The 13438-nt window shown below is 37.2% G+C and overlaps 1 protein-coding gene across 7 annotated transcripts in view; it reads right to left on the bottom strand.

The window, feature by feature from the left end:
- The window catches only part of FKTN (fukutin), a 92491-nt gene that overhangs the window by 71031 nt on the left and 8022 nt on the right, over positions 1-13438 (bottom strand). For all 7 annotated transcript variants that reach the window (XM_060101157.1, XM_060101152.1, XM_060101151.1 and 4 more), the window contains exon 2: positions 7665-7851. In XM_060101157.1, coding sequence (XP_059957140.1) covers positions 7665-7769 — 105 coding nt within the window. In that variant the 5' untranslated portion in view covers positions 7770-7851. The remainder of the gene's footprint in view (positions 1-7664; positions 7852-13438) is intronic.

Genomic DNA, 13438 nt, shown 5'->3' with positions numbered 1-13438 from the left:
TGACAACTCTATTTTCCATTTCTCACAAACTCCACCACTAGCTCCTGTGTCCAAGCCATCATCATCTCATGTAAATTACTAAAAAACCTTCTAACTGGTCTGCTTCAGCCCTTGCCCCTACAATCTGTTCTCAACGGAGCCTCCGAACTACTTCTTTTTATTAAAAAATGTCAGATCGTGTCACATTTCAGCTCAAAACCTTCCTAGAGTCCCCAATCTCATTCAGAATAAAAGCCAAAGCCTTTATAGTGGCTTACAAGGCCATAAAAAATATAGAACTCTCTGACCTTACCTACTATTCTCCTCTCTCACTCCTCTACAGCCACAGTGATCTCTCTGCTGTTTTCAAAACTGCCAGGCAAGTTCCTGCCTCAGGACCTTTGTGCTTCCTTTGGTCTCTACTTAGTGTACTCCTCTTCTAAACATACACATAGCTCATTCCCTTTACATAGGCTGTTTCCTCTATTTGTAATGGTCCTCCCATCCTTCTTTACATGGAGAACTCCTACTCATCCTATAAGACCAATCCAAAATATTACTTTATCCATGAAATATTTAATCATAACCTTCCCAAATAGGTTATTCAGCAGTTCCTCATTCCCTGAAAACTTTGCACTTATCTAAGCTCAGAGAGTCAAGGATAGGAACATAAGAGGACCCAGTTTTATAGAGCTTGAAGATTATACAATTTTGGTGGTCCTTTTTCAGAAAAAAAAATGCAAAAAATTATCTGTTGCAAACTTTACAAAAATACACAGTTTTGTAACATATTCCTAAGGCTCCTCCAAGAGCCTTGGAAGTGAGGGGAGCTGCAGTTTAAATTTCATTATCTTAATGGTTAATCCACCTCGGAAGGAACAGTTAATGGTACGCAGTGGCTACAACTTTGCTGTACAGGAGGAATGCAGTCACTATCAACCAATGACCCTACAAATGGAGAACCAAGAGAATAAATAACCTGGCCTCTTTCCTCCTGGTCTCCAGTCTCCAGCTGATGCTTCCCATTGGCTGAACCCAAATGGAAAACAAAGAGCAAGGGAGCTCAGCTAATGTAGTCCACAGAGGTCAGCCTCCCAAGGCACAGAGTATGGTGAGGAGAGGACCTGGAGAGGCAAACAGAGACTATCCACTGCACCATGGTAAGAAGTTGGGATCTTATTCCATAGTATTTTATGCAGAGAATAACTTGATCAGATCTGTATTTAAGAAAAATAAATCTGATGGCTGCTATTTTTGCCAGAAGAGCATTACAAAGAGTAGAGATAAAGAAGAGTTCTTAAGCTATAAGTAGTAAAGTAGGCAGAACAGTGTTTTATGATGTGTGATTTGAAGAAGTAACATATCATATTGATGTCATTTGTTTCTATGTCTCTATATATTTCTTTTCCCCTTTCCCCTTCAACCCCAAACTCCCCCAATTTGTGGGTTCCTAGGCAGCAAGGACTGCACTTGCTTAATCATTTTGTCTCATAGCCTAGTACTGTGCTTAGCACATAGTAAAGCCTCAACAAACACTTGCCAAATCAATGACTGAATGTTCTAAAAGAAAAGCCATACGGTAAAAGTCAAGAGGTTAAAAATGTCTAAAGATATTCTGAAACACTACATATGAGATATTTGTGTTGAAAATTTAAGTGAAATGAATAAATGAATGGAGAGATAGACTCAGATCCCAAAAAGGACTGGTAGAAGCAGTCTGGTGGCTACTGAACTCTACTGATAAATGAATCAAATTAAGATATGCCATCAAAGAAAAAGCATTCAGGAAACAGAAGTAAAGATTTAAATGATCCTGTCATTTTTTAAAGATAGTAGCCAACAATCAGTTTCTTACAGACACCAGAAAACAATTCTTAATTCAGCATGATAATTAATCATGCCTATTGGACCTAATGGTAATACTTTAAAGAAAATTTTTTTAAGTCTCCAATAACTGGTGGGAAAGCTATGTTTATTAATAATCAAAGCTGCTTGGCCAGAAACTTATACAGCCTAAAGTCTGAGAATAAACGGAAAAAAAATTTTAATATCCTTTAATTCTAATGAAAGAAATTCTTTCACATTTCTCCTGGATAATGGCAGGAGTGGCGGGGGCGGGGGAAGGATGGGAAGAGGGAACAGTAGCATTTATCAAAGTTTACCATACTAGATCAAACTATCAAGCATGATATTCTTTCTCAGCAATGACCTAGACATTAGCCTTCAGAACAAAATGGAACTAGCCAGAAGTCAAAGAAGATCAAAGAAAAATCATGCTTCAGTAACTGACCAACTGAAAACACTTCAAAAACCTGTTACACATGATCTAAATGGTTATAAGATTAATTTCCATTTCTAATAATGGATTATGAAATTGTTCACTGTAAATGACTACTGCCAAATTTGAAATCCAAATTCCCCTTTCAACTCCCTCCCCTGCCTTCTAACCAAACACACACAGGTTACTAAATATAATGCAAAGAACGATATCCCGGCACAGAACACTGTAAGTGGCCTTCTAGGTAATAAGAATAACTGATTACTACAGGCAGCGGTGCAGCTTACGGTTGTAAGTCAAGAACATTATTAAGGTTTGGTTCACTCAGTGCTTTATACAAACATGGTTCATTGGCTTTGTCTTCTTTCCACTGAGGCATCAAAATTTTATGACTTTCAATTGGGATGCAGAACTCCTTAAAGCTATCTCATTTCATATCTTCTTATCAATGTTATAGTATTTTGTTTGAACATACTTATATTTACATGTTGGAATAGCCCTATGAGTGAAAACAAGCTTTAGGAACTGAACTTAGCAATCTTTTTTCTGAAATATATTCTTTTATTTATTTTATTTTTTATTTTTATTTATTTTATTTTTTAATTTTTGGCCACATTGGGTCTTTGTTGTTGTGCGTGGGCTTTCTCTAGTTGCGGCTAGCGGGGCTGCTCTTTCGTTGCAGTGCGTGGGCTTCTCACTGTGGTGGCTTCTCTTGTGCCGCACGGGCTCTAGGCATGCTGGCTTCAGTAGTTGTGACACATGGGCTCAGTAGTTGTGGCTCATGGGCTCTAGAGCAAAGGCTCAGCCAAACAACTGAATGAGGGTTCAAACTCAGGACTATCTAGGCCCAAAACTCAAGAATTACTGCTGTTACCACTTCTATCAAATTTTGAGTTCCTTGAGATTAGGACCTGTGTTCTATTTATCTCTGTATTGCTACCAAGTGCCCTTTATGTAACACATAGTCAAGAAATACAGACTGAATGAGCAACACAGAATCATAATCACACTATCTTGTTAGACGCAGTAAAAAACAATGAACAACTGACATTCCCTAGAGGGTGCTAGAGACAAGTCCTTCCCTTTGAAAGCCTGGAAGAGTTTGTATTTCAAAGACTTGGATGGTTGTTATGGAATCTGAAGAGTGAACTCTATCCACCAGTGGAATTTTACCAGACCCAACAGATATAATCTGTTAGTTCCTATCTTCAATGCTATCAGATAACTGGATTATTCAGACCTCATTTAGGAGGTCACTGAAAGACTAAACTTGCATAACCAGCTAGGGTCAAAAGGAATTCCATGGTGAGGCCCAAGAAATAGATAGACAGAAGTAGCCCTCCTTAACTCCAAGAAAGCAAATAGCCCTCCTCTTCCCTAACCAATGATAGATATTGTATTTCTCTCTATTGAAGAGCCTGAAAAACTCTGTAGTCCTAAATATTTACTCCACTAGATATGGGTTGGGGACCAAAGATAAAACCAATTTTTCATCCCTGCCCTAGTTCTAATACATAATCTCAAGGGTCTCTCTAAATCACCTCAAAATTCAAGGATGACCTAGAATCAAGGTTTTTATGTTGATGATGCTGACCTATTATTTAGTATTGATCAAGGCTACTATTATGTACTCTTTTGCCAAATCAAACAAATTTGATTGAACTAAAAATCATTTTCATGTGAACTTTCTTTATTTATCTAAGATTATCCCCCCAAAATATTGTTCACTGAACAAATGAGGAATACAATTCAGATACGATCAATAAACAAAGTTCATAAAATTCTGGGTTCTCCTCCTATGTCAGGAGAATCTGTATTAGATTACAGAGGATGCATCTGTACTTCCCTAAAGTTTGTATGTAAGTAAAATCTTGAAGTTTAATAAAAAGCCAAAAGTTAAAAGTTTTTCCACAACAAAACTAAAAAATTTTTAAAAGTTGGTAGCTTCAGCAGTTAGTCTAACCCTATTTTTAAATAAAGCTTTTTTTTTCCTGTTAGTATAGAGAAACTACTTGTATTCCTTACAGAGTATCTTACCTTCACATTAATAATATATAGGAAACATTTATTGTCCCATTAACATCTGTCCCCAATTAAGGAAAGAGACCACTTCCCAAACACTGTTTATCACCTTAGCAAAATGCCCAACACATGACTTTTAAATAAAAGTTTCTGAATTAATGAGTAAGTTTTAAAATTCCATCTTAAAGAATGCAAAATTACTTGGCTAGGAATAGTTTAATTTAATTTCCATATTCTTCAATAAAATAAAAATAACCTTTGGTATTTAGAACTTAGATGTTGTAATTTCCACCTATTATTAAAATTAAACATAAAAAACAAGAACTCTAGTATAGATAATGCAAATTTCACAAATTTAATAGTATATAAAGGTTAACTGAACTTTATTTAATTTAATGCTTTATTTTGTTCAAAATGTTCTATTTTGTTTAACGAATATGGCACTTATTACTAAAGCAGTTTGTATGCCATGGACTCAATACAACAAATACTATTTTTCATTATAAAATTGAAGATAATAATAATAAAAATAATAGCTAATATGTACCGATCTCTTTCTATGTGACTTGTACTGTTCCAAATGCTTTATGTATATTAATTCATATAAGTTTCACAAGTCTCATAGGTGGTACTGTTACTGTCCCAATTCCATAGCTGAGGAAGTAGAGGTCAAGTAACAGAAGTCAAGTAATTTACCCAAGATCCCACAGCTAATAAGTAGGATAGATGAGGTTTAATCCTAGGCTGGAGATCATGCTCTTAACAACTATGCCACATCACTTCCCAAGGAAGAAGGTCAAGACAGGAGTTATTTACATTAATTTAACATATAATTAAGATTGGATTTTTAAATTAATGAAGTCATTCAATAAGTGACATTGGGACAGCTGATTAACCATTTGGGTAAAACTGTAAATTAAATATCTAACTCATACCTCATACTAAAATAAATTATATTTTGTATAAAAATTTAAACATAAAATAGTATCTGATGAAAATACAGGTGAATATTTCCATAATCTTGGGCTACTTAGGACATAAAAACCAGATGCCCTAAGGGAGAAAGATCTTGATACCTGTCTACCTAGAAATTAAATAGAACACTAGTGTATTAAGGGGGTACATCGTGAATATAAAGGTAAAAGACAAATTAATAAACTGGGGAAGATATTTGAAATATATATGGTAAACGCTTAATATCCTTAAAACTATAAAGAACAGCTACAGAAAAAGACAACAACATCAGAAAAATATGCAGATAGGAATACAAAGAAATTATAATAAAGAAATAAAAAGAACCAAAAAGCATATGGAAAGATGTTTAACCTCATTAGAAAGAAATGGCCTCTAATGGAGTTTAATATCTCTTGGCTCTTGAACATCAAAAATACCAGAAATATAAAGAACAAGCGCTCTTGGGGTAGACTCCTCAGGTTTAAATTCTATCTCCCTCACTTAATAATTGTGTGACACTGGACAAATTTAGTTAAGTTTCCCTAAACCTCAGTTTTTTCTGCTGGGAAAATGAGGACAACAGGATCTACTCAATTTGTTGTTATAAGAATTAAATATAGGTGAAGTGCTTAGCACAGTGCCAAGCCTATAAGCACACCAAAAAACGTGAACTGCTACAGCAGACACGATAGGTAAGTTGACCTAACACCCACTCCCAAACCCCTTCTCCTTTGCGATCTCTAATATAAAGTCTGGAAAACCTAACAACAGCATTAACACTAATAGTAAAATCTTGCTTTCCCAGATTTTCTTACAGCTAGGAATCTGCTGGCCATGTCACAAAAGAAGAATCCCCCTAGAATGCACTATTTCCTCCTCCAGCCTGGACTGTAGCACCAGGGAAATGTCAAGAGAATTTTGGAAGCTCTGGACTGAAAGGTATAAGAGATAAATAACCCTCTATTTGTTTAAGCTACTATTAGCCAAAAGCATCTCAAAAGCATGACACGGACGCCATAATTATTGTTATTGTTGTTATTATTCCCATATTTGGAAAGGGTATAGGAAATCAGACAGACTACTTATCCTTAGGAAAGGTGACTTTGCAATATGTAACAAAATCTAGAATGTACATCTTAGACCCAGAAATTCCACTCTAGGACTTTATCCTAAGAAAATAATCAGCAAAGGGTTGAAGATGAAACACAAAGACATTCACTGGATCAACAGCCAAGACAGCTGGTAGCCTCAGTACTTGTCAATTATTGTAAAAATAATATAGCCTGGAAAGAATGGAGTTAGGTACACTTGTCAGGCCTGCATGTTAGAAACTGGGTAATTGGGGTAGGTTGTCTAACATCTCTGTCAGAGTTTTGGTTTTCATATTTGTAAAATGAGGTCTAGGAACCTCATGTAATAATTCTGCATAATAAACTTCTCTCAATCTTAAAGGCTTAAGCATTTGTTTTCTCCCTCATAGATGTATGAGTCAGCTGGGCAGCTATGTTTGGTCTGCTCGCTCCATACATCTAATTCAGGGCTCAGGCTGGAGGTCAGCATCTACCCAGGGCACACTCTTCTCCTGGCAGGTCAGGGGAGCACAAAGGGCAAGTCACATCATACGAGCCCATTTGAAATCTCTGCAAATGTCTATAGCATTCCACAAGCCAAAGTAAGTCTCATGGTCAAGCTTAACTAGGGCAGGGAAGTATCATCCCCTTTGGCAGGTAAAGGGAAGGAACTGGTTCTGAAGAATAGTTCTAACTATCAAATGACGATACAAACAAAAAACATATTTCCCCCCCAAACTGTTTTTAGGGTTAAATTAAGCATAGACAGTATCTAGCACAATTCTCAATAATGGTAGCTATTATTAAAATTAACCCCAGTGGGAGTGTTTGGCAACTTTTCACAATTCAGCAATACCTTCTCAACTTTGGAATTTCTTATCTGGACTTCTGTATGATCTTCAGAAGCTACCAGATTCCAAATGATCATCTCTACATCTTTATACCTATAGATTTATAATAAAGGTAAGTTATAACACTACACTTCCCTGTTAGACACTATATTAAAATATACTCTGTACTAAAATAAACTAATTCTAATATTTTATCAAAATTATTTATCATTGAATTCTTTCCAATGAGTGATGATCTGTTTGGAAAAATAACAATTTTCACATAACTCTATCAGAAAATTTCAACATCACTGAAACTTGGCACCTCTGACTTTTAGCATGTTATTACAGTAACATTTAACTGTAATTTTGAATTGCTTGCCACACTCACGAGGATGAGACTCTCAAAGAACTATTTCTGCAAGGATTTTAAAAACTGTGATTAATTTTATGTACTGCAAAAGGGAAAAATGTTAGGAAAATATACAGCTAAAATGAAGTCTAATAATGAGAAAGGAGAAAAAAAATTACCTTTGCTGATAAATAGTGCTTGTAGTAGTACAACTGAAACAGCAGAAATGCAGAACTTGTCAAAGTTAAAAGCGCCAAAATCACGTTCTTATTGATCCTACTCATTAGTCTGCGGTGCTCACTTGGTTGTCTTTTGAAAGTAACCCAGTTGGTTTCATCTTTTTGGGTAAGAAGATAATCTTGTTTTCTGTGAACAAAAAGATATTTCTAAAGAGACAAAAACCTGTATTTAATTTTCACCTTTATTAACCGAGAAAAAGTTATCTAAAGTTCAACAGAACCTTCTTTGATTTGGTAATTTCCTATCCTAAAGAAATAATCAGGTATGAGACCACACTTGAAAGAACAAAAAAGTTTATCATAGCATTCTTTACAGTTGCAAATAACAAAAAACATAAATGGGATATCTATAAAAACTGACCAAAAGAGACTGGAGGTCTTCTCCCCCAGGGTTTCTGATTCAATAGAACTGGGGTGAGCCCTCTGAATTTGCATTTTTAATGAGTTCCCAGGCAATGCTGATGCCGCTGAACATACTAAGAACCACTTCCATAGAAAAAGATTAAGTTTTTGGTCAAGGAACATCATCTGTATAATAGCTCTTTGTCTTTTGTTATGTAAGATGTGGTCAGTTTTTATAAATATTCCATACACATTTCTTTCAGTTTTCTGCAAGTGTAAAAAAAGCCATGATAAAAATTTTTGTTCTTTCATCTTTGGTCCCATCTGACTATTTCTTTAGAACAAGAAATTTAATATAGTTCTACTTCTTCTTATCTCCTCTCCACTGTTTGATTTTGGTCAAACATATTAAATTCAGTTCAAATGTTTATCTTTATTCCTTTAAATATACTAACACCTCTATTACTTGATGTCTAAACTTTGTATGTCTTTAGTTCTTCAGCTAAAAAATAAGAGAAAATCTACCTTCTGCATCTCTCCTCTTTCAATCCTTTTATTAGTTTACTTTGCTATCGTTCTATCGCATTCTGCAATACAAATCTCACAGCTTTTTTAGTCTTATTCCTACTATAATCCCTGCCAATCCTTTTGCTGTATCATCTCTGTTCAGCTACTGGATGGCTGGTATTCATCTTCTCCTTAGGACTTGTGGGCACTATTTACCTTGAGTTCCTGCATTGTTCAAAAACGGGTGTCGGGCTTCCCTGGTGGCGCAGTGGTTAAGAATCCACCTGCCAGTGCAGGGGACACAGGTTCGAGCCCTGGTCCAGGAAGATTCCACATGCCATGGAAAAACTAAGCCCATGTGCCACAACTACTGAGCCTGCGCTCTAGAGCCCGTGAGCCACAACTACTGAGCCCGTGTGCCTAGAGCCTGTGCTCCGCAACAAGAGAAGCCACTGCAATGAGAAGCCCGCACACCACAAGGAAGAGTATCCCCCGCTGGTTGCAACTAGAGAAAGCCTGCGCACAGCAATGAAGACCCAATGCAGCCAAAAATAAATAAATAAATAAATTTATGAAAAAAACAACAAAAAAACAGGTGTCAACTAATAGTTTGGCTTTGAGATCACACTTTCTTTCCTCTGATGACTTATAGAATTTGTACCACTGTCCTGCAATGCTAAATACTCCCTTGACAATATCTGATCCTTCCCCGGCACTCCCCTATAGATAAGCTGATCTTTTTAATGGGATGAGCAAAGAACACATTCCTTATCTTTGCAATCCAATTTTTTAAAAACTAGGTTATGTAATGATGTTAATGACTGTATATTAGTTTTTCTTCATTATGTGCACTTTCAATCTGTAGAATCAAGTTTTCTCTGTGGCAAGTTTTCTTAAGTTATATGTTTGAATACTTTTCTGTTCTAATGTTGTTCTCTATTTCCAGAACTACAATTAAGCATTTGTTTCATCTCCTTTCACTCCCATTTCACTTTGCTCAACTTTCAAAAGCCTGTCGTCATATCCCTTACTGAGTTTTCAACAGTGTTAATTCTCCTTTTTGCTTCTTATGTGGCGTTTTATTATTATTTTTTTTTATAAGGGACCACTCCTCGATGTTCCTATTGACTCTTCATTTTATGTTTGGCTGCGTTGGGTCTTCATTGCTGAGCATGGGCTTTCACTAGTTGCAGTGAGCGGGGGCTACTCTTCATTGCAGTGCATGGACTTCTCATTGTGGTGGCTTCTCTTGTCGTGGAGCATGGGCTCTAGGCATGCGGGCTTCAGTAGTTGTGGCACACGGGGCTCAGTAGTTGTGGCTTGTGGGCTCTAGAGCACAGGCTCTGTAGCTGTGGTGCACGGGCTTAGTTGCTCCACAGCATGTGGGATCTTCCCAGACCAGGGCTTGAACCCGTGTCCCCTGCATTGGCAGGCGGATTCTTAACCCACTGTGCCACAAGGGAAGTCCTGGCCTTTTATTTCTGATTTTATTTTTCTTTCTTTTCTTTCTTGAGTTCTGCCAAATTATTACTCACCATTTATTGTTGTCTTACTATTTCTTCCTAGCCAATGAACTTTCTCTGTTACTTTAAAGAAGTGATTGTCTCCTTAAATTTGTTAGGCCAATACAGTTTTCTCATGGGTTCTTTGTCACTTGTTTTCCCGTTTCTTTTCGCTTTTCTTCTTGTAACATTTTTGTGTAGATGGTGTGCTAATTTCCTTTTTATTATTATTAATCTTTGAATGACATGAACTCCACTCAGGCCAACTATCTGCAAGAGGATTGTGGAAGGAAGAAGCAAGGCTGTGTTCTGGACTAAAAGGTAGTCTCTCTCTCTTTTTTTTTTTTTTTGTAGTACGCGGGCCTCTCACTGTTGTGGCCTCTCCCATTGCGGAGCACAGGCTCAGCGGCCATGGCTCACGGGCCCAGCCGCTCCGTGGCATGTGGGATCTTCCTGGACCAGGGCACAAACCCGTGTCCCCTGCATCGGCAGGCAGACTCTCAACCACTGCGCCACCAGGGAAGCCCCGGTAGTCTCTTTAGTATACAAGAAAGCTCTTTATGATACAGGGTGTTCTGCACATGTGTGTGCGTGAGAGAGACAGAGACAATGCATGTGAGAACAAGCAAGAGAAAGTTGTTTAGCCATTACTTCTTGCCTCACCAAGAGTGTGCTTCCTGCAAAGATTGTGTATCTGTATGCTTTCTCATTTGCTCTTCCTTTCCTGCTAGTTCATGTTGTCAAACATTCCAAGGAAGCTTCTCCCACTGCTTTTCTATGCATCCTGACACCACCGTAAACAGAAGATCTATTTCTCATTGCTCTGTCAGTTCTACCTGAGATCTCTTTCTGCCAGAATGCTCTTTTAATCTCTTTCTGCTTACATTTGACAAATATTTCTCAAATATTTCAATTTGGGGTACAGGACTCTAGCCCCATCAAAGATGTAATTACAGTTGACCTTTGAACAATGCAGGGATTGGGGCACCAACCCTCTGCACATTAAAAATCTGCATATAACTTATAGTTGGCCCTCCATATACATATGTGGTTCCTCTGTATCTGCGGTACCTTCATATATGCAGTTTTGCATCTGTGGATCCAACCACCCAGGGGTCATATAGTACTGCAGTATTTACTATTTAAAAAAATCTACATATAGCAGTTCAAACTCATGTTGTTCAAGGGTCAACTGTACATCTCTGCCTCTCATTCTCCTTGCTGTTTCAGGGTAATTTCAGATAGAAGAAGGCACAAATGTCTTTACTCTGTCATCTTTAAATCAGAAGTCTCAGAGTTTTAAAACAATCCAAACAAGCTTCCAGTGTGGAAGCCTATAAAAAGCAAACACTAAATGATATTATATAAAGTCAACAAACTACTTAAGAAAAATATCACCAGTGACGTGAGTAATCTACTTGATTTACAGATAATGCATAAAGCAAAGAACTGAATAAATCATGATCATGCTCTACCTCCTAAAACTGTAAAAACTAGCAACATAAAACAATATTGATGATGGTATTAGTTTTGCTGTCAGCTAAACGTTGCTAAAATAAAACAGTCAAATATGTACTCTGATAAGGACAGCTCACAAGATAACAAAAAGAATATCCTTCATTTTCAGTATTTCAGCTCAGTTTCTTGTAGTTGTAGTAAATAGTGTATCAACATATTGTACACTGATTCCTAGTGAAATGTAAAGTAGCATTTGGAGTGTGCTATATAGCCCAGCCTTTTCTGTGCCAGAATTAACAGGTGGAAAGAAAGGCCTATATAAACCACTACAGAAACATAAAGTCCAAATTAATACCTTGTTCTTTCTTTGGATATATCTCTAACCTACAGTTAATTCTTAATTGAAATAAACCTCCAGAATATATCATCAGTCACAACTACATTTTTATTATCAAGATGATATCCAATTAACTTTACTTCGTTACTTATTTTCTATAAATGCCAAGGCAGTTATTGCAAAGGAAGAATATTAGCCTGTCAAAACATTCCTACTTGCTAGCACCATCTCTTCATTAGGAATGGAGTTACCACTTTAGAATGAATAATGTGATACTTTAAAAAAGAGAGGCCAAGGCTTGTTGAGTTTACCTCTAAAATCCCTCTGGCACCAACTCCCTCTTCTTTCTTCACTAATTTCTTTCTTCACTAACTTTCTTCACTAATCATTCTAATTTGAACTCTAATTGTACAAATGTCTTAATTGTAACTGATGTCCCAGGTTCCACTTTCTGCCTACTCATGATATTACCTATACATTGATGTACCAAGTTGCTGATAAATGAATCAAATTACACCATAATCAAAATATTTCAGTGGTTCTCTACCACCTACAAATAAAGCTCAAATTCCACATACATTTGACCCTTGAACAACATGGGTTTGAACTACGCAGGTCCGCTTATATGCAGATTTTTTTCAGTAATAAATAGTATTACACAATCTGTTGTTGACTGAATCTTTTGGTGTGGAACTGCAGCTATGGAGGGCTGACTCTGCTCCATGCAGATTTTTAACTGCAGGGAGGTGTAAAATAACGAATGGTGCCCACCATCCAGTTCTACAAGAATCAAGTCATTAGCCACTGCAGTTGCTGACCTACAACACATCTGAAAGGAATTCAGGGTGAAGATCAGGATGAGGCACTCTGTGCTCTGGGAAAACAGGCAAAACAGGCCCTTAGATACTTAGAAATATTTCAGGAGAAACAGTTTATGAACCTGGACCCTTGCCTCTTCCCATACTTAGAGAAGCACTAAAATCATTAACTGAGATATGTATTCCTCGTGACTAGCAGCAACTTTCTACAGACATGTGTGCTTGAGTGCACGTGCCCCTTTGCCAAAATCATGTATCTACTGACCTCCCCCACTACCTCTTCTTGCTCAGAGCTATCTGAGAGACTGTCTCCCAGACTACAGTCCTCAGTAAGTCCCCAAATAAAACTGAAACTCACAGCTCTCATGTTGTGTGTTTTTATATCAGTCGACAGAGGGTTGGCACCTGCACTGTTCAAGGGTCAACTGTAATGGCATTCAAGGGTATTCACAATCTGACTGAACACACGCAACTTTTCTAGGCTTTCTCCCACTTCACACACTCCACGGTTTTTGCCCAGGTATTCCTGGAATACACACGACCTTTCCTCTTTGCTTTTACTCATTCCCTCTTGTCTGAAATGTTCTCATCCGTTTCCACAGAACCAGTTCTACACCTATTTTCATCACTCCTCTCAAGTGACCCTTCTATTATGAAGTCTTTCATGCTCTTCAAAGTCAGAAGTGAACTCTCCTAGCTCTAAATTCCTCGTCTTACCTTCTTGAAGGGCATAAATATTTACTGTCTACC

This window comes from Mesoplodon densirostris, chromosome 6 (genome assembly GCF_025265405.1).
Source record: "Mesoplodon densirostris isolate mMesDen1 chromosome 6, mMesDen1 primary haplotype, whole genome shotgun sequence".
NCBI lineage: Eukaryota > Metazoa > Chordata > Mammalia > Artiodactyla > Ziphiidae > Mesoplodon > Mesoplodon densirostris.
This window is presented reverse-complemented; position numbering and strand designations above follow the sequence as displayed.